At 32.3% G+C, this 23,567-nt stretch overlaps 2 protein-coding genes across 3 annotated transcripts; one reads left to right on the top strand and one right to left on the bottom strand.

The window, feature by feature from the left end:
- Positions 1 to 79: 79 nt before the first annotated feature.
- LOC105345394 (uncharacterized) lies at positions 80 to 10,592 on the bottom strand. Its single transcript, XM_066069296.1, has 12 exons — positions 8,353 to 10,592; positions 6,524 to 6,785; positions 6,309 to 6,436; positions 5,993 to 6,195; positions 5,777 to 5,898; positions 5,445 to 5,580; positions 5,071 to 5,270; positions 4,835 to 4,901; positions 3,756 to 3,997; positions 2,631 to 2,828; positions 2,219 to 2,429; positions 80 to 465 (listed from the first exon to the last, which is right to left on the bottom strand). The coding sequence occupies exons 2-12, from the start codon at positions 6,781 to 6,783 to the stop codon at positions 178 to 180; spliced, it is 2,055 nt and encodes a 684-aa protein (XP_065925368.1). The 5' UTR covers positions 6,784 to 6,785; positions 8,353 to 10,592; the 3' UTR covers positions 80 to 177.
- A 1,502-nt stretch (positions 10,593 to 12,094) lies between these two features.
- Positions 12,095 to 22,989, top strand: LOC105338750 (uncharacterized). Of its 2 annotated transcripts, XM_066069295.1 has the most exons (19): positions 12,095 to 12,296; positions 13,874 to 14,002; positions 14,166 to 14,233; positions 14,386 to 14,517; positions 15,653 to 15,721; positions 17,833 to 17,898; positions 18,013 to 18,335; positions 18,482 to 18,680; positions 18,882 to 19,181; positions 19,274 to 19,336; positions 19,448 to 19,492; positions 19,663 to 19,701; positions 20,053 to 20,094; positions 20,350 to 20,391; positions 20,509 to 20,571; positions 20,799 to 20,861; positions 21,011 to 21,058; positions 21,714 to 21,804; positions 22,441 to 22,638. In XM_066069295.1, the coding sequence occupies exons 1-19, from the start codon at positions 12,230 to 12,232 to the stop codon at positions 22,488 to 22,490; spliced, it is 1,899 nt and encodes a 632-aa protein (XP_065925367.1). In that variant the 5' UTR covers positions 12,095 to 12,229; the 3' UTR covers positions 22,491 to 22,638. The 2 variants fall into 2 exon arrangements, with proteins under 2 accessions (XP_065925367.1, XP_065925366.1); XM_066069294.1 differs by lacking the exon at positions 15,653 to 15,721 and having other exon boundaries at positions 21,714 to 21,800; positions 22,441 to 22,989.
- Positions 22,990 to 23,567: the final 578 nt, after the last annotated feature.

Genomic DNA, 23,567 nt, shown 5'->3' on the forward strand with positions numbered 1-23,567 from the left:
TATATATATATATATATATATATATATATAAACTGAAAGCCGATTCAAAACCGCACCGGTTTCATTGTAATCTTATATATATATATATGTGGTAGAAATCATAGTAACTAAAGTTTGATCATGTAATGAAAATCTCGATATTCTTCGCATCTCTATTTATGTAATGCATATTGTGAATCACACTAACTTAAGATTTTCCTGCGCGATTCTCTCTTTAATCTTTGATGGAATGTTTTTACTGTTAGTTAATTGAAAACCAGTAGCAAAACAGGAACTTAGTCTAACACTGACAATATGATCAGTACTCGTGAAGCAACCCTTATTCCTTTTGAAAATGTTCAATTCAAGGTCTTCCCCATTTACACTGCGCACTTCACCAATGTTAACTTCTGTCTTAGAAATCTTTACGACCACCATGTCATTTTTCTTGTACTTTCTTCTGTCTGTCCCTTGTTTTGTGAAAACCTGTAAATATTGCATAAAACAATTTTAGTTTAAGCCAAATCACTTTCATTTTTATAAAATGTAACCATCAATTAAATTAGAATCAATAGAACTTGTTTTATAATAAATAGTTCATTACTATATACTGATGAGCTTTGTTTATTAATATTCACTGTTAAATGTTCTGCTCTCTCTGATACTTTTGATTAATTGAACTTAGGCAGTAGCACAACATTGTGACCGGTATATTAATTTCATTTTTAACAAAATAAAATCAAACAACAACGTGTTCAATGTTTATAGGAAACAAAATAATACAAAAAAGTATATTAACATTTAGTGCCAAATTACGTTGTCTGGCAATTAATAGGATATGAAACTATGTATGTTGTCCCAAAGTAATGTAGATATGACATACTGTTTTCAGCCAATATATGTGCAAACGTTGTAAATACGAATAATATATTTTACCAGAGTTGCCTCTGCTTACCGCTGGTGCATGTTTCTTTTATAAGATAACTCATTATTTTTCATGATGTTAATTTTATTACCATATACTTATAAATCCGTAAAGCTTAAATGCGTAATTATTCACAGCAATGAATTGTAGATGCATAATATTTTTTGTAAACCAATGTGTTTAAAATAACATGAACTCATTTGATTTCTTACTTATATAAACATTGAAACTTCTTCTCTCATAACCCCTCTTATCGCTTAGATACATGTAAGTTACTTCCCCACATACGGTATTTTATAGCGGTGTTTTCGATGTTAAAGTGTGTTGTGTTAGGTGATGTGTAATTAATCAGCTTGTCTCAAATGCAATATATTATCATCTTAAATGGTGTCAATGTAAAGATCTTGATTACTGGTTTTTTTTTATATTTTAAAGACGGTAACATGCATAAGTTCAGATTTGAACTTTGGTTTAAAAAAAGAGCGTATTTAAAAGTCGGGATCTAAATTCAATGTGCTTTAAGGGCGCACAATAAATTAATAACAAAGGAACTTTCTATTAAAATCTGCTGTTAAAAGTATTCTTGATATGGTACAATACAAACAATAGGACATATTTACAAAGCGGGTATTAAATTTCATTTGAATAATCTCAAAAATAATTTACGTAAAATAATTTAGTAAACACGGTACATCTCCCTGATTTCGCGGACATGTAGTTCTATTTCTATATGGTCTACTGATAGAACATTCTACCAGAAAATATTCCAGAGATGAGCTTGAATACAAGTTAATATTGCTGCTTGATTCCAATTTTTACGCATATTCAAATTAGTAAAAAATAGCACGTACAAATTTTTAACAACGGGTTTTCATATTAAATTAGAATTAATACAGTATTTTAATACGTTACTTAATACTGAATTAAGGAATTTAAAATCAATGCACAGTACCATGCACTTACATGTAAAAAAATTGTTCGCTGTACAAATAAAAAATCGAAATAGTCGTCTTTTGACGATAAGTACAGAACCGATATTATTGAAACTGTTATCTTTTTAATTTCTAATGAATGAATCATTGATTTATAACATCAGTCTGACTAGAAACTGAAGCTTCGTGTTTTTAGATTGGGTTCAATATATGAACAAATTTTGAGACTACATGTATGTAGAAGTTAGAAAGTTTATATGGGGAAGACCTAAAAATTGTCTCTACCGACAGACAGACGAATGGACGGACGGATAGGTTGATTCCATTACTAGTATACCCTGACCCTTAACATCGTTTACGGGGGTATGGTAAAGCTCTTTACCTCCTTGAATTGCGATCTCTTTTCTTTGTACTTTTCAATCAAGTCTAATTCTTTTTCACTTAAAGTTGACATCGGGTCTACTTCGGTAGTTCGATTCAAGGTTGGCCAAGTTTCTTCATTTGAACCCAGAATTTCACTAGCCAGAAATTCTTTCCACCAATTTGTACACTCGTCTGTAAATTGTGCAAGCTTGAAGTCTTTGTCAAGAGATCTGAAATAAATTTGTTTCGTAAATTAATTGTCTTATGCATAATTATTTTTCATACACAAATAACATTCACAATTTTGATTTTTTATTCAAATAAAAAGAATTATAAGATATGTCTTTTGGTGTTTTAAGATCATATATTTTTAATCAACCTCAAAGTAATGTGTCAAATCTGGGACCGATAATATCAAAATATCATTGAACCTCATAAGAGTTTGAATATCTTCTTCTGCCATGTAAGGGTGCACTTGATTCGGAATGCCTGGAGGTGTCATTTGACATCCAACATCGTCTAGTTTAAAGATTTCTAGTTGTCTTTCATCCGATGTTGGATGCCACTGTTCTTCTGTCGAAAGTTTTTTGTACTGCACATAAACATGTCCAGTTCCATCTTTTTGAACCCTTAAATGTATAAAATAATTGAATGTATTAGAAGTACAGAGTGTATTGCAATGTGAGTTTCGGTAATATTTATGTCTCGAAAAATCAAGGAAACAAAACAGCAGTAAGGCTTAATGTTCAAACAAATACCATATAACGGGCTGCTAATTTTTAAGAGTTTGATGATAGCATTGAATAATTTATTTTTGACATCGTTATGACAATAACTGCCGTCAGGTGAACTTACAAATTGAATAACGCGCGTTATAAATCCGTAAAGTTATTCACAGCACTGAAAAATAAACAAGTAAAATTTTCCGTACACACAAGTGTATGCATATGTATTTGGAATCCCCTGGACATTGGAACTTGTTATTTTACCTCGCTCAAACTGCTTAGATAAGCAATAAACGTCTACATATTTGTATTTTTTTTTATGACATGTGATCTATTATTGTCTCCGATGCAATAAACTCTCGTCTTAAATGATGTCAATAAGAAAACAGCTGTTAAATATGTTATGCATTATTTCAGATTTAAAGTTTGGTTTAAAAAATAATGTAAGAGTACACGTATTGAGAAGTTGGGATCAAAATTTGATACAGTGCAATCTATACAAGATATATACATTGCTATGAAAAGAATTCATGACGATACTAAAGATCTTATTTGCAAATCGGGTAATTGAATTTCACTTTGCAACTTCGTTCACTTCTATCTTAGTATAACTGGAACTTCACCTTGATTCTCAGTACATGTAGTTAAGGTGTTATACGATGTTTGCTGGTTGCAACTGAACATTGAATCGGTATTGCTGATTTATTTCAATTTTTCCACATATTTGAATTCGTAAAGAAAAATTTACAGAACATATTTAAAACACCGGTTAGCCTTTTAAAGACCACTGCAGTAAATTGTATACTAAAGATGCAGAAAAATGATAATTACCTGTACATCTTCGGAAACGTTATGTTGTGAACCTGATTAATAAATGGTTCTAACCAACCAGAAATGTTCCAGACAGTGTTAACTTTGGAAACATGCGGTTGTGGAGTCTGTGAGTTAAAAATCAGAGCTTCTAAATTGGGCATAGTAAGAGCATCCTTTTCTTTTAACTTCTGGCTAATTTTTGAGAAGCACTGGTCTACATCTTCGTGAGTGTGCCCAACAAGTAGGAATGACATGTATACCTAGAATTAAATTACCATTGTAACTATGCAAGGTATATACATTTTTATTATATTATGTAGGGATTTATCAAAATGCTATGAACCTAGATTATGTCATATTGTGGGGGACTTTAATTGCCAGCTTGATACAAATAACAATGACAAAAGTGTTAATATTCTAAACAATGTTTTGAAAAACTATTATTTTAAAAATTGCTAGATATCTAGCGGGAAAACCTGTATACGGGGCCTAACAAAGTGTAATGGGAATAATACATCCCAAAGTAGAATTGACTAAGTGATTGCTTAGGAAAACTGAGTTTTTCCACTGAATGATATGTTTTTGAGAAAAGCCCCTAAAGTTGATATTAATAGATTTACAGATCACTTAGGTATATCTTTTGAACTCTGTACTTGTGAAAAATCACGAGGTGCTAGTTATTGGAAGCTTAATGATACGCTTTTACAGCTGAAAACTTTTTGTACGAACTTCAAGCTTTCGTATACAAAGAAACTCAAAAGTTGTAATTACGTATTTGTAGACACTAAATTTGTAATGTATGATGATAATGATGATTATGTTATAATGATTATGTAAATAAACTTGATTTTAATAAAAGAAAAAAAATGTAGGGATTGATATAAGGTAATGTCACAAAAACAAGCAACAATCATAAAAAGTGGCGTAAAACAAGAATTATGGCATTAAATTTTAATTTTTTAAATTACCTTTGTATTAATATCTGATATACAGTATTCATAAAAAGTAATATTTGTTTCGATGATTTAGCGTATTTTGCGATATAAACATTTGTTTACGTAGAAATTAATTAAAACTGAACACATTTCACAACTTACCTCCTTAACAAAATCATGTTTCACAAGGTAGGCCATCATTCCTAGAAAATATTTATTTTTGTTCTCCCTGAAAATAATTAGTTTCTATCATTAATGACACAGAAAAAGCAGGACAATAGTTGTTTATACATGATATTATAAAGAAGTAAAAACACTATAGTATATACTATTGCATGTAATAGAAAAGTCTTATGATTAAGAATCATATCAGATAAATCAATTTATTAATTTCGTACCTCGCAGTATTATCCAACTGTACGTAGAGAGTTGGTGGCAGTATTCCATTATGTGATTCGTTTGATAAAATTTTCATCAAGCAAGACAGACTCAAATTTGTGTCATGTGGTATTTGTCCGTGGTCAATGAAAAAATATTTTCCTCTTCCATGTACAATACTGCCGGTTATATGTGTTCTCAGCTTTTGTTGACCAGCGCCCTACAATTTCATTTGCATATATTATAATAAGAATTAACGGTGGATTTATGGTATTATTACCATTTATTTCTAACCAAAAATCATTCTATGGTGTAAATTGTTATTTGAATTATTGTTGAGTCGTTTATATAAAATCAAAAACTTTACAAAATCAGAAAAATCAAAGGTACATACACTTGGGTTACTCCATTTGCAATAATGTGGCAAATCAGTCTTATTTTGGTCCATCCCATCAATTATCAATGATAATATCTCCTTCGGTCTCATTTCAGCTTGCCCTCTTCGAACATAATAAGCTTCTCTTTCCATTCTAAAAGGACAGTCCAATTATAATGTTTCACTTTTAGTTCAGAATACAAACATAATCTTTTTTTCTTTTAAACAATTTGTATTTAAATAAACTACAAACATTATGCTATTCTATAAATTAAACCAATTTAAAAAAATCCGTGACATTTAAAGTGATTGTTTTGTCAAAAGTGATTTCGGTATCTAGTTTCACTTACTGTTGTTCTTTCAGGTGCAAATTTCGCATTGCTATATAATCCGATTTTATTTGAGTATCTTGCTCTTTTTCAATCAAACATCGGAAATTATGGCAATCCGTACATTTTGTAAAGCGTTGATTCTAATCAAAATAATAAGACTTCTTCAATACAGAGTACTAGTACATGTATAATAATGATTTCTATCTGATGACATTTTTAAAAATGTTTATGTACCTTACAAAACACCAGATTGCGATATTTTGAGTCAAGGATATTGTAGAATTTGCTTTTCCCAATACCATCTTTATGGATGGTTTGGTATAGACTGTGCAAGTCCAGTTTGGTGAGTCCGGCAGGCATCCTGAAAATATTGCCGGTAGGATCTCTGTCACATGCCGCATTCATGTATGCCGCGATGAAACCCTCACAGACTCGACCTAAATTTGTCAAATGTATAAGATTATAGTACAAGTATATATATAAAATTACGCTTACTTCAACAATTATTGGTATTTTTATTTAGAAAATTCAAACACATGAGTAATAGTACCCCTAACTCCATTTGTCCCAACCCTTGGAGTCCGGACATTAAGGTCATGTCGGTTTTCTTGAATAGCTCGTTTGGCTCTTGTAAGTGTTGGTATGGATATGCCAAGCACAGTCTCCGTGAAGAAATGTCTTAAAAATACACAAGATGCATACTGAGTACGAAATACGATTTTAAACACTTTGAATTGTATAACAAACGCTGTAAATAATACCCACCTACAACACAGTTTTTGGTTAATTCTGTACAAAGAATCCCGCTCGTATTTTCTGATTGTTATAGCACACAACTGAATCATCTCTGCAAGTTTTTTAATTCGTTCTTCCCCTGCAGGGATACAATGTATCCGTTGTCGCCAATACAAGATTTCTTGGACAGAAAACTGTTTTTGACAATTTTTTGCGCAACTGCATGGCAATGATAATTTCTTTTTGACACTTGACTTGTCTAAGGCAATAGCTCGACGTTTTGAGAGCATAGCTACAAAAAAGAATGTTTAATTAAATATTATAAGTTTTTAAAAGAATCTAGCGTACATTAATATTTTATAGCAAGCATCAATGTGGTTGCAAAATCATTAATTAATCTTTCAACACCATGAGGACATTCAGAGATTACGAGGACATTGCTATTTTCTATTTTACGGACGTCAAGTAAAATTAGGATTTTACATAAAGAAATTCGCTTTCGTAACAGTATTTTTAAATGTTTGATTCCTTTATATTTATGAGGGAGAACTCTTTAATAATAAAAATAATGATTGGAAAATATAAGTCCCAGAATTAAAGACTTGTTTCTATATGACTTGCGTTTAATCTAAATATAATGTGCTCCGCTTTTTTTTTTTCATTATTGTTCCGTCATTACTATTTAACATTTCTGATGTAATATTTCGCGTAATACTGTACATTTTCCGATATATTCATGACAGCAAAAATGGCCTTCAACGACGGTGCACAACATCTTGATCAAATTTAATGTGATTTTCAACAAATTACAACACATGTATTAAATATAGCAGCACAAGTGCTCAATTATATCCACGAACTTAATCAATGATACATATAGTTGGAAGGCGATTTGAGAGGAGGTGAATGAAGTTAATGGACTAAAACTTTAACCGGTCCTGTCGTCATCTATTGCTCAGCCGAGTTTTGACCTCAAATTTATGCACTTTTCTACAACCGAGTTGGGAGATTTAACATTTATAATGACGGCGTGACCCTAACATAAGGAACCGTATTCAATTCGAACGACATCCGATATTAGAACCACCCGTTTGAATGAATACAAGTCCATTTTAATGTTTGAAAATATACAGGATACACCAATGAGAATCGTGTAAAAATTTGATATTTTGAATTTAATTTTATAGAGTGAATAGACATGGAAAATATTTAAAAAATTGTGTGCGCACATTTATCATTACGGACATGACGTTGCAGAATTCATGCATATTAATTATATGGCACTTCTAACGTAATCAAAAATACTATCAGATAAGAAAAAATGGAGGAAATCCATTATTAGCCGAATACCGGTATATGAGTTTAGCTACTTGATAAGTGGCACAGGTTCTCTGATTTATTTAAAATATGAAATTTTTTTTATCTAAATTTCTGTGTAATATTTAAACTGTCCTCGTATATATTGCTAAAATAACTTACAATTTTTAATACAAGGCCAATACAAAATGGTCATTAAAAATGTTTAAATTAACAGTGGAAAAAAGTAATCTGATAAATATGAATGAAATTTTAGATACTAACGGTCAAACATTGTAAGCAGAAAAGAACATAATTACTTTCATCACAAACAATTACTATGTCCAGCAAAAACCTGACACATAGGCGGATATTCATTTAGTCAGAATAATAGGTCGGCATTTTGCAATTTGACTGCGTGTGAGTTTTCAGTTTTGTTATTCAATGTATGACCGTAAAAGTATGAATAAGCACTAATCAAAGTTTATGATAGGCAATATGCAATCTTCCAACTGTGCTAGTAGTATATTTGTTAATAGAAAAATTTAAAATACATGCTTTACCTTTGGGATATTTGCCTTTCGCTAAACATCTTGTAGTGCTGCTAAGTACTTTATGATTGAAGTCTGAAAAATATAAGACAAATATTAAATTAAATTTACATGTAATGTCAAAAAGATACCTACGTTTAATTTTGGAATTCCTCGCATTGAAATTCTCAGAAGTATACAGAATCGATTTTATATAGGCTATATATATATATGCCTTCAAGATTAAAACGTATTTTTAAAAAATTAAAGGAATTTTAAAAGATTTCTTTTTTAAAAATGGCACAGTCACAATGTTCAGAAATTAATTTCTTATCTAAGCTGTTTGAGAAAGATGAAATAACTCTTTAAACTGAAACTACTCTTTTACAAATTACTATGTTATTGATTGATATACATTTATACATTTGTCATAAATGCGAAAATGTAATGTCATTTGCATTTGGTTGTCGAAAAATTGAACGGGTCTTTTTTATTACTTTGAATAAGAACGCATTCATGTTTTTATGGATTTATCAAACTCGAAAAATTAAGAGATTTAAGCAGGACTTTAAAACACCTGTTATGTGGTATTATATTATAATTTTAATATACATGTACTATTTGTTTTAACATAACTGAAGTTAGAGAGAAAGTCCTCTTTCTATATCAAAGTGAGCTCTTTACGTTTCACTATTTATGGAGTCAGGTGTTACTATTAACTCCTAGCATTTCAAGAAGAAAGTGGAACTTGATAGCCTGCTTGTAATTTATGGTCTTTCGGGGGAGAAGCACGGCGTACGTTAGCTACAGAGATAACGAGAAGAAAGAACTGGGTTTCATTGAATCGCTTTGTGTTTGAAATGTCTCATTATTTCATTACAGACTATAAAAAGCGATAAACATTAGGCGTCACGGGGGACTGCAAGCAAAAGCGCGTCGGTATAATAGTCTTTTTCTTTGTCTTTCTACCGTGGGGCTGCGCTTGGATTCTGTCCCCAAGCTCAGCGCGGTCTTGGGGTTGGCTCGGAGGGGGGGGGGGGGATACATCTCTCCATTGATGTTCCCCATTGATGTAAAGGAAATCCCTTACAGCTTTGTCCTTTTGGGTTTTTTTTCGCCTGCCTCATAAAAAGGATACATTTTTTTCTATTCAATTCCGGGTTGGAATTGCTCGCTATTTCCGAATATATTCCCGGTCATTGAAGTAGGTAAACGTCGCAACTATACTTCGGGGATGTTCACTAAATTTATTGTGTTTGCCAGTATTAGAGAACTATATCAATAATGCTAAGATTTTATTGAAATCCTTTTTAAGTTGCCTTAATATTCAAGTGTTCAATGGCGCGATTTGTTGTACCTTCAGAATTTCTTTTGATAGCAAATACATCTTTGTAATAAAAAGGCCCGTTGTTTTTTAGACGCCATTAAGCGATTAGTGAATACTCAATCATTTTTTATAATCAGAGTTCAAAATCTAATAGATACAAATTTCTAAGTATATCTAAAAATAAAATTTTACCCAATAATATTATAAAGTTTCAACTCTACAAATTCCTGTCAGCATAAGAGATATATTAATATACATGGGATTTGGTTAGACATCTCTATCTATTTACCTTGTGGCTTAAATAGTTTTTATTTATATAGGGAGAGTCAATTTCAAAACACCTAAAACACCCGTTATGTGGTAAATTTGTTTTGATGCGGGATTTTAGTGAGCCCTATTCGCTTCACTATTGATGGAGTCATTTGTTTTATTAACCTCTAGCTAATCACGAAGAAAGTGGAATTTGATAGACTGGTTGTAATTTATGGTCTTTCGGGAGAAGAAGCTCAGTGCACGTTAGTTATAGCGATAACGAGAAGAAAGAACTGGGTTTGATTGAATCGCTTTGTGAAAGGTCACGATATTTCATACCACATACTATAGAAATTGATGCACATTAAAGTGTTGGACATGTTGCACATGGGACTGCATGGTTGCCTACAGAATTAAAAATATTATGTATAAGAAGCCGGATTTGACGACTTCATACAGAAGAATTAGAGAACATGTTGAGACTTGATATATAAACGTCAAACACGTTGTTTACACACTGGAATTTGTGAATCATTTCACATCTTACCAAGTGCTGATGTACATTAGCAATATTTTCTTTTATATATTTAATTCTTAATAAATTAATTTTCAAACACGATATAAATAATTATCAGTTTATGATGATCATATCATGATCATATGTTTTAAAAATTTCTGTAAGCCACTCGAAGTTGTTATGCACCGCTATTTTCCGTAAATATAAGTATCAGCTTTAATACTTAGTATATGAAATGTATCTTACACAAGCAGATTTATTACATTATCCTATATGACAATGTTCTGCTAAAAAAAAACTGTTTTGATTTTAATGCATGGGTGTTGTGCAGAAAACTTGGGTTTTTATTCAGTATGTAAGGTTTTTATTTTAAATTGGCAATACATGTATTTTAAGTGGAAAAAGTAGCTGAGCGCGAAATTGTTTTTGCTGTAAGCCTTTTATTCTATGTTTAGAGATAGCTTTATCAAACTGTTGCGGGAATTGTTTAAAAGTGTGTATTTTACCCTACTATGATTTGTTATACGATATCAATGTAGATCTGTATTAATACGCTTATAAAGTCAGATAATTCATAAATGACCAAGCGTGGTTTTAATATGCTTTAATGCCATTTCATGAAATTATTTTCAATACACATCAAATGAGCCCCGATATCTGAACTTTGAGTCCTTTGATTGGTATCACGTTTTTGACGTCTGTTTGTAGTTGAAATACAACAAGACAAATGAAGATTTATGTCTACGGAAGATTAATCTGTCCGTCACAATTTTTCGAGAGTTGCCATTGGTCGAATGATCTTTGGATGTGGAATTGCAGAGTTTTGGACTGCCCATTTCATAAATAAATAGAATCTACACGAGTAACGTTTCGCGCGAAAAAGTTGACTTTTGTCAGATTTCCCGTTTACGCGTTTTTCCTCGAATCCAATTGGAAATTGTCTTGATATATCAAGGTAAGATTTCTGCTTTTATGCGATACAATTCTTTTTTTTAAATTTGCATGTATTGTTGATGGAGAAAACAATCGGTAGGTGAGAAAGTAACAACGCTTTTTTTTTTAAATTTCATTTTGCATTGTCATCCAAATAAGTCTATAATTAATTGATACATTTGATGAGAATCTTAGGATAATAACATGATTTTGATGAATTATAAAAGAAAAGAACCTTAAATATTGAAAACAAGGGATAAGCTTGCTCTTATATTTTGGAGAGGTTGATTGCAATTACTATAAATCTCTAATCAGAAGAATCTAAATGACAAAAATAATGTGGGCGTTGTGTTTATAAAATTTTATCAGAAACATGAACTCTTGGCTTTTAATAAATCAAACGAACTGGATGCCTTTTTGAGAATATTATCATGACTTGTTGAACTATTAAATACTAACATATAGTCATTGATGATACATTCATTTTATAATAAGTATATACGGAATTAAAAATTGTATAAACATAACATACTTACCCGGATTTTCAGCAATGAATTGATTTTCATTATCACCAGCATCTCTTTCTTCAAATAGGGAGTCGTACAAAAAATCCCTTTTTCTCTGTTCATTAAACAATACTCCGGATTCATCACAATTTTCATGATTAAAATGATTGAACAAGAAATCTTTCGCCATGACTGTAGAATTGCTGGAATGGAAACTTTGAAAAACAGAATATTTGCGCTCTAGCATATTCGTATTTGGTTGGCTAATATCTCTGAGAATCGCCAATGAAATTGGAATGTACTTTTTGACTTGCGCAGAAATTAAAAGCGGAAGTTAACGATTCATTCAAATATTATGTTGCAGATCTAGAAATCATGTCTTCAGTTTACGATTTTGAAGATGATGTTTTGCAATCCAGGGAAACAGTAAATTCAGGATTAGGTAAGGTCTATTATTATAGAATAAAAGCATGTAGGGAGTGTAATTTTAAGGTAGTTATACTGCAAGTAATGTTACCGAAAGTCTCAATGTTGACAGTAATCTTCGCTAAAAATAGTTGCATAATCATTAGAGAATTTAAAGGAGCCTCACCCTTTAATTCAAAATTTAAAAAAACAAATAGTACAAATATTGCTCACCAACAGGGCACCCACTCAGACCCCGGCCTTCTGAGCCCCCTTTCAACAAATCAAGGATCCGCCATTTATAAATTATGTTTTATTTATACTATTCTTTTTACATTGATATTTATTATATTTTGAAATAAGAAAAACAATATTCCTGTGGCTCATAATATAGCGGTACCCCCCCCCCCCCCCACCCCCTCAAAAAAGGATATACGAATTTTCATTTTCACATGTCATTAAGTGCTGTTCAAAAAGCTTGTGTAAGACTAGCTTTACTGAGGAACATCATTTTCCCAACCTACTTCGTTTATTTTGTGTGGTAGTTATAAATCACAAATCTTTTTCACCTTCAAAATTAAAGAGTTCCATTGTATCGCGGCATTGAATATCTGGAAGCCTGGTTCAGTTATAACGGACAGGATTATTTCCTGAAAATTAAAATATGAACCTTCACAAAAGCAAAGTCACTTAAACTGATTAGGGAATAAACAATTCATTTTATTATGCTTTTTATTTTGTTTTTGTTTTTTTTTTCATCAAATACACTTTGGACTTTTGAAATCGCTTTCCCTCTGGAAAAACTTAAACTTGTGAGAAAATTTTTACATGCCGATATATTTGAGAACCTTCCTTGCACGCAACATTATGTTGGTGCATGGACTGTTTGTGCAAAATCGCGGGGAAAAACGGGAATACTATTTTTGGAACATACCGCGACACAACGGAACCCGCGATATAATGGGAAGAGAGTATACAAGGCAAAACGTATTACTAAGGACTCGTTTCCCCCTTAAAATGGAATCGGGATTTATCTGTATCTTTAAAAAAAATTAATATGTAATAACTTATATAATACAAGCCTTAATAAACCTGTAAAATACAAAAGTATAAGGTTAGTTGGTTTATACATGTAGTTCAAATCTTGCGATTAACGACCAAGTAGATTAGACTATGTGCATTCTGTCTCTTAGATCAACGCCGAGCTCTGCGCGTGCATAGGGGCGGCAGATGTTATTTAGCTTCTCTGTATCTCTTGTGACCGAATGAAGTGGTGTTAAGGTGGCCAATATGTACATCGATAAAATACGTGCACCGTCGTATGATATGCATGATTGTCCAATGGGGAGGAGAGAAACATGAATTAATGACTTGAAATCCGTTTAAATGAAGTGCTGTCATTTTTAATTCCAAGTATTTGTAAAAACAATTCAATTATTCAAGAGCGAAGTTTAGCCATCATGGTAATAGAAATACAACTCATTAGTTACATATAATTAACAAACATTTTAACGAAATTTCTTTGTCCTCCATTTAATCTTTCTTTCTCTCTTTCATTCATTCATTCAATCTTGAAAAAATGAAAACAATATGACGCTAAGGAATCTTTTTTAGAGTCCAAAGCTCTCAGAAGGTATGAGTTGGTGAAAGAAAGAATGGGTTTTGTATGGTGGAGTTTAAGAAGAAAAGAGGATCGGGTTTACCTTATCTTAGATGGCGTCGATTTAGATATAAAAACGAAAGGTAATTTCATATGAGTTTATTTTGTACGTGTTCATGTGCGTGCCTACGAACGCGCGTGTGTGTGTGTAAAAAGAAATTTGAAATCGGATTTAACCTATTTGATATCTAAAATCAGTATTTTATATACGTATGAAAATAGATGAATTATATTTTCGTCCTTTAGAGTTTGGCATAGACAACATGCTCGGACACATTGTAGATCTGAAAAAAGAAGACTATTTGTGTGTAGAAGTAAGTAACCTTAACAATGTTTTACTCACATAGGTTAAGACTTTTATAAAAAAATGCACATCAATAATTTAGGAAAATCGATTTTGATTTGCCTTATTCATTATTATAATCATCATGTCAGATATAAGTAAATAACCCATCATATGTTTCAGTTTGTTGGAAGTTACATGGAAAACAAAGTCACAATGGCTGTGAGCGACTTTTGTGCCAGTGCAAACGAATTTAGTAGAGATATCGGGCACCCGAAATCTACTTCAGATTTTTGTCAAAGAGTGAAAGAAAAGGTAAGAAAAATGTATTACTATCCTTATATTTAACTTGAAACATGTTTTGTTTTTATTTAAGTGTCATTATGATTTACTGTACTTATCGGGAGCCCCTTTTTGAAAGTGGGGATGTTGGCAATTGGGCAATTTACGGGGGGGGGGGGGGGGAGGGGGGTGTTGCGCAAACAGACATCAAAATGCTACTCCTAAAGGAGGTGCATAGTATCTAATGCATGGAAAGAAAACTTTTATTTGTATGGATCAATGGTTTGTAATGTTATATTCAAGTTTTTCCTACATATTTGTTCAGAATATTTTTTACCAATCTTAAAGTGAGGATAGGAGCATTTCCTTTAAATCGATTATCTACATATTACATGTGTTTTTATCTAAATATAATTATAAAAATGTATCTATGGAGAAAGTGGGCGATGGTGCAGTCGTCGAACATTCCAGTCTCCCGCGCGAAGACTATAGATTCTCGTATTTGTCTACCCATCCCCTACCCCCGAATAAAAATCTCCCAATGGGCAACTTATTATCCATCATTTTTGCAATTTCTTGGCATGCTCAACTCAACAACCACTACGGGTGTTTTAAGTGTAGTTTTTATAACAAGATTAGCTTTTTTTAAAAAAAACCGGAATATATATATATATATATATATATATATATATATATATATATATATATATATATATATATATATATATATATATATATATATATATATAGCCGGGGGTGTTTATAAAATATATAAATGAAATTGAATTTTGCAAGGGGGCACCGACCCCTCTCACACCCCGCCCCCCCCCCCCCCCCCCCCCGCCCTCTAGATCCGCGCACGGTAGATATTGTAGAAAGCAAACTTTATGAACAAAAATATTACATAGTAAGATCACAGTGTGTTTTATAACATTTTTTGAAGTCAAAATAACAGACACCCCCCCCCCCTTAGTGGTGGTTAAAATTTGAAATAAGCATGATACGAAATCATTAGTTAAAGGGGTGTTATAGTCTAGCTCTAACATTGATTTGATGCAGGTTTAGAGTTTAGATCACGGTAGCTTCCGCGGAAGGGTTGACAAATGTATATGTATAATCTGCAACACCTACTCTGGTCAATCAATACAGAATTAATTTATTTTTTTAGCTTAATGACGAGTCTGATGAAAATGAAGAAAACGAACTAGAGTCAACCCTTGAAACGACATTAAATGACGTAAGTTGTATGATGGAGACACATTTTTATCTTTTATGAACTATTATTAAGTGTACCGTTTGTATCTAGGATACAGTTTATATTGAACTTCATGGCATGTCATTATCGCACATATCAAATGCATATTGTTGCAGATGTATTATTTCAATTGTTGTTTTGAAGTTGTGCATGCTAGAAAATTTCATATTGTCTTATAATACTCACAATTTTCTCTCAAATCGTAAAATTAAGCTTAGTTTACATGATAGTTCACCAGTTCATGACCGTGCAGTAGGCGGGACCTAATTAAAGCAGGTGTTATTTACCTGTACCTCGAGTGAATAGGGTTTTAGACATTTTTGAAACAAAAAATTGAAAAAAAAAAATCAATATATAGAAAATATAATGGCCAGCTATAAAACATCGGCGAAATCTCGGAACTGCCTCCTTAAACTCCTCTTTTAATATTGCTTATAAGACATAAACTCATGAAAATATAATATTTTGAATGTTTTGGTAATAGGCTTTAGCTGCTTATAATTCGATATAATTGCTTATTAGAAAGAACACTTTACAATAGGGACCGCGAGATTTCGATCAGTTGCCAATCTGGTGTAACTTTGGACAAATTTTTCCTCATGAAGCGACCATGCAGTGTTAAAGTACCTACTTGTAAATTTTAGGAGAGGGGGGGGGGGCTTAAAATTGGAGTTCCAAGTGAATTATTATCTGCCCCCTGCAACCCCCCCCCCCCCCCCAACCCGCGATGCTACGTGCCTGGATCGAAAAAAAAAAGTACAATTTGCATACAACGGTTCCTATCACATCAATGGCCAGATCTTTAGGATAATTATAGCGAAGTACAAAGAAGCGTTTAATAGGGGGTTAACTCCAGAAAAGTTTCTACGTAATGTTTTGACTGACCTTTGTCCAATCAGATCGTAGCTGGGCGGAGTTAAGACATTGTCGCTCGTGACTTGTATGTGTGTGTCTGAGAGAGAGAGAGAGAGAGAGAGAGAGAGTTGAGTAAATTATAAGTGATGCCAATGAAGAAATAATCATTAGTTATAAACTTGCAAACAAATTAAGGTCCGTATATAAGAATTACATGTATATCTTAAACGGTATAACTTTAAAGCGTTTTAATTTAAAGCACGATTGTGAGAATTTCTTTGGCCGCGCGCTGTCAACAACATGTAGGCCTTCATGTATAAGAATATCGTAGCTAACAAACTAAATTTCCTAGCTAGGAGTCCGAGAATACGGGCATTAAATATTTTGAAATGCGAACGAATGATCACTTATGAATTTAGATGTAGTGAAAAGGAAAGGCAACGCAGGCAGATGCTTAGTGGAAAAATAATATAATGGCGGACAAATTCGCCCTAAGGTAAAGAATGTTTCACACTGAGTAACATTGAAGAAAGTTTTTACACAAAGTAAATTTACAACCTATGTTTAATTCCAGGAAGTTTCGGCAAACTTTGATTAGAATACTAACATTAACACTTGTAATAAAAAAAACTTTCTTAAGTATTCGTACAGTCTTCGATGTTTGACATTACCTCATCCCATTATCTATGTATAGACATCGTTGTTCCCAGGTTAAAGAATTTCAAAACACTTCAAAGTTTCATAAATTTATAAGATACATGTATACTAGACCTTGATTCGTCACTTTATAGCTATTGTTGATAGATAGTTCGCTCATCTGCGTCATCTTTAATTTACTCATTAACGCTCTCTCTCTTTCTCTCTCTCTCTATCTCTCTCTCTCTCTCTCTCAAATTAAGTCACGAGTGGTAATGTATCAACTCCGCCTTCTACGATCTGATTGGACAAAGGTCAGTCAAAACATTACGTTACAACTTTTCTGGAGTAAATGCCTTTTAAACGCTTCTATGTACTTCGCTAAAAATTTTAAAATGTACATAACAAGTTTTAAAAAATGTGGCTTTGGACTGGCGCTAGCCCTCCCCCTTCGCAATGAAAATTACCACGCTGCCCCCCCCCCCCCCTCCCCCAATTTGAAGATCTATTATCATGAATGAAAACTATATGACATTTTGCGAATATTATACAATGCACCATTTGTATTAAGAATGAAATATGATTTTTATTTAACATTATAGACTACGGAGGATATGGAAGATGATAACTATGACAAAACTTCTTCAAAGGAAAATGAAAACAACATGGTTTGTATGAATATTACAGAATGTTCCAATCAAATAGAAATATGGCCTTATAACAAAACTTTTACAGGTAAATTTTGAGAAAAACGTACAGCTAGTTAGTGTAATTTATTTCAGGTTTCGCCAAACGTATATGCAGAGGAGGCCAGACAGCGATACATCGGAGAATTTGATATCCCACTGTCGGCAATAAACTTTGCTTCAGAGTCGAAAGCAATACGACAGTTAAATGCCCAACATTTGGCTGAACTTTATACAAGTTTCCACTCTAATCTAAACAACGGAATGACACTTAATTTTCCCCCGGCAACGGCAGTAGCCAAAACCGAGGACCCATTTCGACGAGATGCAGAGGTAGAGCTAATTGACGGTAACCACACGCATCACGTAATGCTCCAATTAAAAGAGCTCTACCCGGAGAGAGAAGAACTTAAGACAAGGTATAAATGACCTTAAATTGATATATTATAAATCTTTTGAAAAATAAGCGTAGAATGGTATACGCAAACAAGGAATCACAGTATATTAAGATAACAATTGTGAAGACAGTTGAATTTGATGTACATGTATGACATTCGTTTTTCAGAAAGGTTTTCCTCTACGAGAAGCTCTCGCCGGGAGCTATGTCATTTCTTGGGCTTTCAAGAAATGACGAGACTTCCAATAGCTTACGAACTTCCCAATTTGAAGAACTAACAATAATGAGGAATGTTCTGCAAAGGAAATATGGGGGGATTTTTTCAGCCGCCTTCCAGGATGATGTGTATCAGCTTTTTAATGCTGTGGTATGAACATTTTGCTTGTTTTTATACACAACTTGTAATGCACACATCTATTAACCTAACCACACTCCTCACACACAAATCAATTCAACAGCACAAGACATCTTATAAAAGTAGGACCTAATATATAAATAACATAAATTCTCTCTCTCTCTCTCTCTCTCTCTCTCTCTGTACTATTTTGAAATTTATTCTATTCCTCAGTGTCCCAATGATCGTACAGAAGAAACGAAGAGGAAAAAAAGACTTCAGCATCACATAAGACTTTCAACAATGAGGCAGAGTTGCTGGGACCAAATGGACAACATCATTAAAAAGCACCCTGGGACAAGTATTTTTGCATTTAGAGAGTTAAGTCGCCTGGAGGTTTCTCAGGCAAGTTCTCTCCTTCAGAGAGTTATTGATGAAGGCTTGAGCATTGCCAAGATGAAAAAGCTATTGAAGGACTGTCCCTCTCCTCCACCAGAGACAACTTTATTTGCTCTGCAGAGAATTCGGGGAAAGGTAACATACTAGTATCTCTTGTTATGAATGTAAAATGAAAATGAAATTTTATCCATAAATAACTTCAAAAACATTTTTGACTATTATTTTAGGCTAACAAAGAAAGGAAAAGAAAAGGCACACCAAATGCACCAAGCTCATCGATTCCTCCAAAGGTAAATGTAGTTTCAGTCTAAAATAATATGCACATCATACAATTGATATTGCATGACGTTGTTTTCCAGAGTTATTGTGCTTTGTATTGTCAACAGTATTTTTTTTTTTAGGTTTCTGCAATAGAAGAAGCAGATAATTCTCGTGACAACAAAGAAGTAAGACAATGTTTTTGGTTTCATTTTTTACATTACAATTTTAGTATTAATTATCATCAGAAATGACCATTGATTAATGATATTTTTTCAATTTTGTATGATTATGTGTGTTCAGAGTCAATTAACGCTTTAGTTTATTGAAAGTAGTTCATTTATTTTGTAATAAATAGGTTGAAAAAAATGAGCTAAACAAGCACAAACAATTACAGGTAAGAACCTTTTTTTGTTTATGTAAATTTGTAGAATAAGCTACCAAGTGAGAAATGTCAGTACTTTTAACAATTCACTAATGTATATAATAATAGTTTATTTCCAATTTTGGGCATACAAGATTACAGATATTAGATAGAAATGCCTAAAAGAGAGATTCTACATATAAAAATGTATATTATGTATACTAATGGTTAAAACAGAATATTATTTTTAAAAGATCATCTAAAGTAAGACTTCATTGTGCAAATTTTAAGTTTGTAATTGAGCAAGTCTATGCATTAAAAGTACCCAATTACTTTTTACCGCAATGATATAAAGTATGTGAAACAAATATTTATCTTCTTCAGCGAGATATTGAAGAGAAAAGGAAAGTTAAGAATACTCTTGAGGTAAATTTCTGATTTGGTCTGAGTTTTCATTGAAACAGTAATCAAGACTCTCTCTCTCTCTCTCTCTCTCTCTCTCTCTCTCTCTCTCTCTCTCTCTATCTCTCTCTCTCTCTCTCTCTCTCGTTGTACACACCCACACACACACACGCACACACAACCACACACAAGCATGGGATATGTTTGACCACATTTAAAACATACATGTATATGTTATCTTATTATACTTCAAAATAATTAATTTTGTATAATTTGTAGCGGGATATTGAAGAAAAAAGAAAAGAGAAAGAGAATCTGAATGTAAGTTGAACAATTATATTTTATAAAGGTAGATATCATTAAGCTTTAGTAAAATTGTTTTTTTTTATTGATTATAAAAGGTTTAACTTTTTAACAAATAAGTTTGTTTTTTTTTAGCGAGAAGTTCTTGCTACCAGAAATGAAAAAAATGATCTGGAACAAGAAATAGAATTATTAAAGGTATTTATAATACTATAAGTAATAAGAAACAGTACGAAAACAATAAAACCTTGGTATTTATTTTCGTCAGATATTTGAAAAATATTTACATGTACATGCTGAGAAACTATTTCAACATACATGTAAAGGATATATTTGCATTTTAAGAGTAACTGTGTAATTATAAAAAATGGAAAAGAATATAATTGTGTATTTATTTATTATACTATAAATATTTAACATCCTAGATGGATATCCGGAAGATTCATAAAGAGAAACGTTCCCTAGAAGAGGAGGTAGAGGCACTTAAGGTAACATAATACATTTGTAGTCAAATTGGAGGATTAATGAATATGCGACTTCAGAGTAACCCCTTTAAATGACTAAAATTGCAAATAATATGGTTAGATATTCAACATTAAATCTGACTTAATGATTTCAAATTTATTTTACCCTGAAGAGTCAAGCAACTAGGATCTGTAAAGCAGAAGACTCATTGCCACTAAAAGTTAGTACAATAACATGTTTTACTTATTAGTGTAAGACTTTGTGAAGTGTTCAGGGGTCAACATTATATAAATAGTGCCTGTTTGGGAGGGTAACAGTTGAAATTGACACCCCGAGAAAACCATTGTCAACCGACGCGAAGCGAAGGTTGACAATGGTTTTCGAGGGGTGTCAATTACAACTGTTATCCTCCCAAACAGGCACTATTTATTTTGTTATACTGAATTTCTTAATTTTAAGAAAACATCACTGCTTTTAGATAGGAATAACGAGAATTCAAAGGCGAACCGCACGCGCATGATTTTCGAGCATGTAACAGTTTGTTATGTTACCCGTTGTTAAGTGCGTTGCTAACGCTGAGGGTAATTGAACAAATTATGAACTGTGTCTAAACCAATCAGATTTCAGTATTTAACATGAAAATATAACAATAGCAAATGGTGTTATAGAAAATAAAAAAAGTTGTGCATGTATCTAGGATTTTATTAATATTTATATTACAAAGCTCAATTTTACGACTAAAATATGAATTGTTACTATGTTTTCAGAAATCAATGCTTTAAAACTAACATTTAAAAGCATGACAAATGAAGGGTTTATATTCAAGTGTTTTTGACCACCTATAACCTTTTGACATTGGTATTATAATTTTACAGACGTTAACCTGCAGGCAGCCTGAAAAGAGCATGCCATTTTCAACCCCCTCCACTCTCTCTGAAGGATCAAAACTACATCCTGCGTTTGTAAGTAAATTTTGCAATGCAGTATCTTACATGCAACACTAATATTCTATATCACTACGAGGTATACATGTGTACACATAACAACCAATCTTTATACAGATCTAGAAGTATACATGTGTACACATTACAATCAATCTTTATACAGAAGTATATACGAAATGAAAGGCACTGCCAAGTATAGTTTATGTTATATTGGTCATAATACAATGTATGGATATAACATACATGTTTTTTTACATGTACATATAATGATGTATTATGCCATTAACAGTTATAGGTATATTGTAAAAATCAGGAATTTGTCCTTTTACCACACTTCAAGTTGTATAAAGAGAGCAATTCTTGAAACAATTACTACATACGTTAAAAGAAATTCTGATTGTACAACAAAGAGGGTCACTGAACACTTAAATAATTGGGCAACTTAAAAAAATATTCAATTAAGACCGAGAATATCTGGTATATTTCACAAATTTTTGAAAATACAATGAATTTAGTGAGCATCCTCGAAGTAGAGTTGTAATCTTTATTATTTCACTTTTTACGGGGGCCCATCAGCACACTCGTTCTTTATTTTGAATAAATTTAAAAGTTTATGAATCAGTTATAGAACGTACATATGTATTATACTAATTTACAGGTTACTGCCTACACGCCAGAGGAGAAAGTCGTCACAGCTGCGGTTGTTGAGTATACCAACCGCAGAGTGTACATGGGGGCATTGGAGGAGGAAAAATTAACCTATTGCAAAACGCCATTGGGAAAGATTGAGGAAAATTTTAATATTACGAAAATAAATGCCAACTCTATTACGTTAAATAAAAAAGATATTCAAAAATTTAGCAAAACTGAAAAAAAGTTTCTTATTTTGACCTTCTTGTGCCCAATAAGGGACTTTAAATTAATTATTGACGATGAAAAATGTCAACTAATCACTAAAAAAGTTTTGGAGTATTTTAGAAAATCTTAACTTCTATCTTTTTTGGCAATCAGTTGTTAAAAATTTCAAAAACAGTTTTGGGAAGGCTTGCAAACTTAAAACTTGATTCATTGCTACATTTTTACCAACCAGTTGTTAAGCCCAACAAATTTTAAACTAGATTTTGGCATTCTTAACAAGCAGTTGTTAGAAGATTAATTCAGTGTTGGGACGGCTTGCGAACTTTAAACTTGATTTTTTGCTCAATTTTTTTTCAATCAAATTGCAATCAAGTTTAAAGTTCGCAAGCCGTCCCAACACTGAATTAATCTTCTTAACAACTGCTTGTTAAGAATGCCAAAACTTAGTTTAAAATTTGTTGGGCTTAACAACTGGTTGGTAAAAATTAAGCAATGAATCAGGTTTTAAGTTTGCAAGCCTTCCCAAAACTGTATTTGAAATTTTTTAATTTTCTTACCAACCAGTTGTTAAGACCAACAAATTTTACAAATTTCCTCAATCTTTCCCAATGGCGTTTAGATTTCGGCATTCTTAACAATCAGTTGTTAAGAGTTGCTCTCTGTGAAGCAAATTCTGATATTCTAACCAAGCAGTTGTTTACACGGTTTTGTAGAGGTTTACAAACCGATAACTTGATTTTTTGCTTGATTCTTGCCAACCAGTTGGTAGGACTTGCAAACTTTGCACTGTGAGAGATTTTGGCATTCATAACAATCAGTTGTCATATTTTGCATCAAAAGCCATCTTTGATAATCTAAACATGACTTGTTACATGCAGTAACGGTTTTATTGTAAACACAATTTTCTTAACAAGTAGTTGTTAAGAA

Source organism: Magallana gigas, chromosome 8 (genome assembly GCF_963853765.1).
Source record: "Magallana gigas chromosome 8, xbMagGiga1.1, whole genome shotgun sequence".
In the NCBI taxonomy this organism is placed as follows: Eukaryota; Metazoa; Mollusca; class Bivalvia; order Ostreida; family Ostreidae; genus Magallana; species Magallana gigas.

Coding starts and splice junctions, on each gene's coding strand:
- LOC105345394 (XM_066069296.1), bottom strand. CDS start 6,783: ATGCTCTCAAAACGTCGAGCTATTGCCTTAGACAAGTCAAGTGTCAAA. Junction 6,437..6,523: donor AACCAAAAACTGTGTTGTAG/GTGGGTATTATT, acceptor TGTATTTTTAAG/ACATTTCTTCACGGAGACTG. Junction 2,430..2,630: donor GATATTCAAACTCTTATGAG/GTTCAATGATAT, acceptor AATTTATTTCAG/ATCTCTTGACAAAGACTTCA.
- LOC105338750 (XM_066069294.1), top strand. CDS start 12,230: ATGTCTTCAGTTTACGATTTTGAAGATGATGTTTTGCAATCCAGGGAA. Junction 18,336..18,481: donor AGAGAAGAACTTAAGACAAG/GTATAAATGACC, acceptor TTCGTTTTTCAG/AAAGGTTTTCCTCTACGAGA. Junction 20,862..21,010: donor AGGAGGTAGAGGCACTTAAG/GTAACATAATAC, acceptor TTTACCCTGAAG/AGTCAAGCAACTAGGATCTG.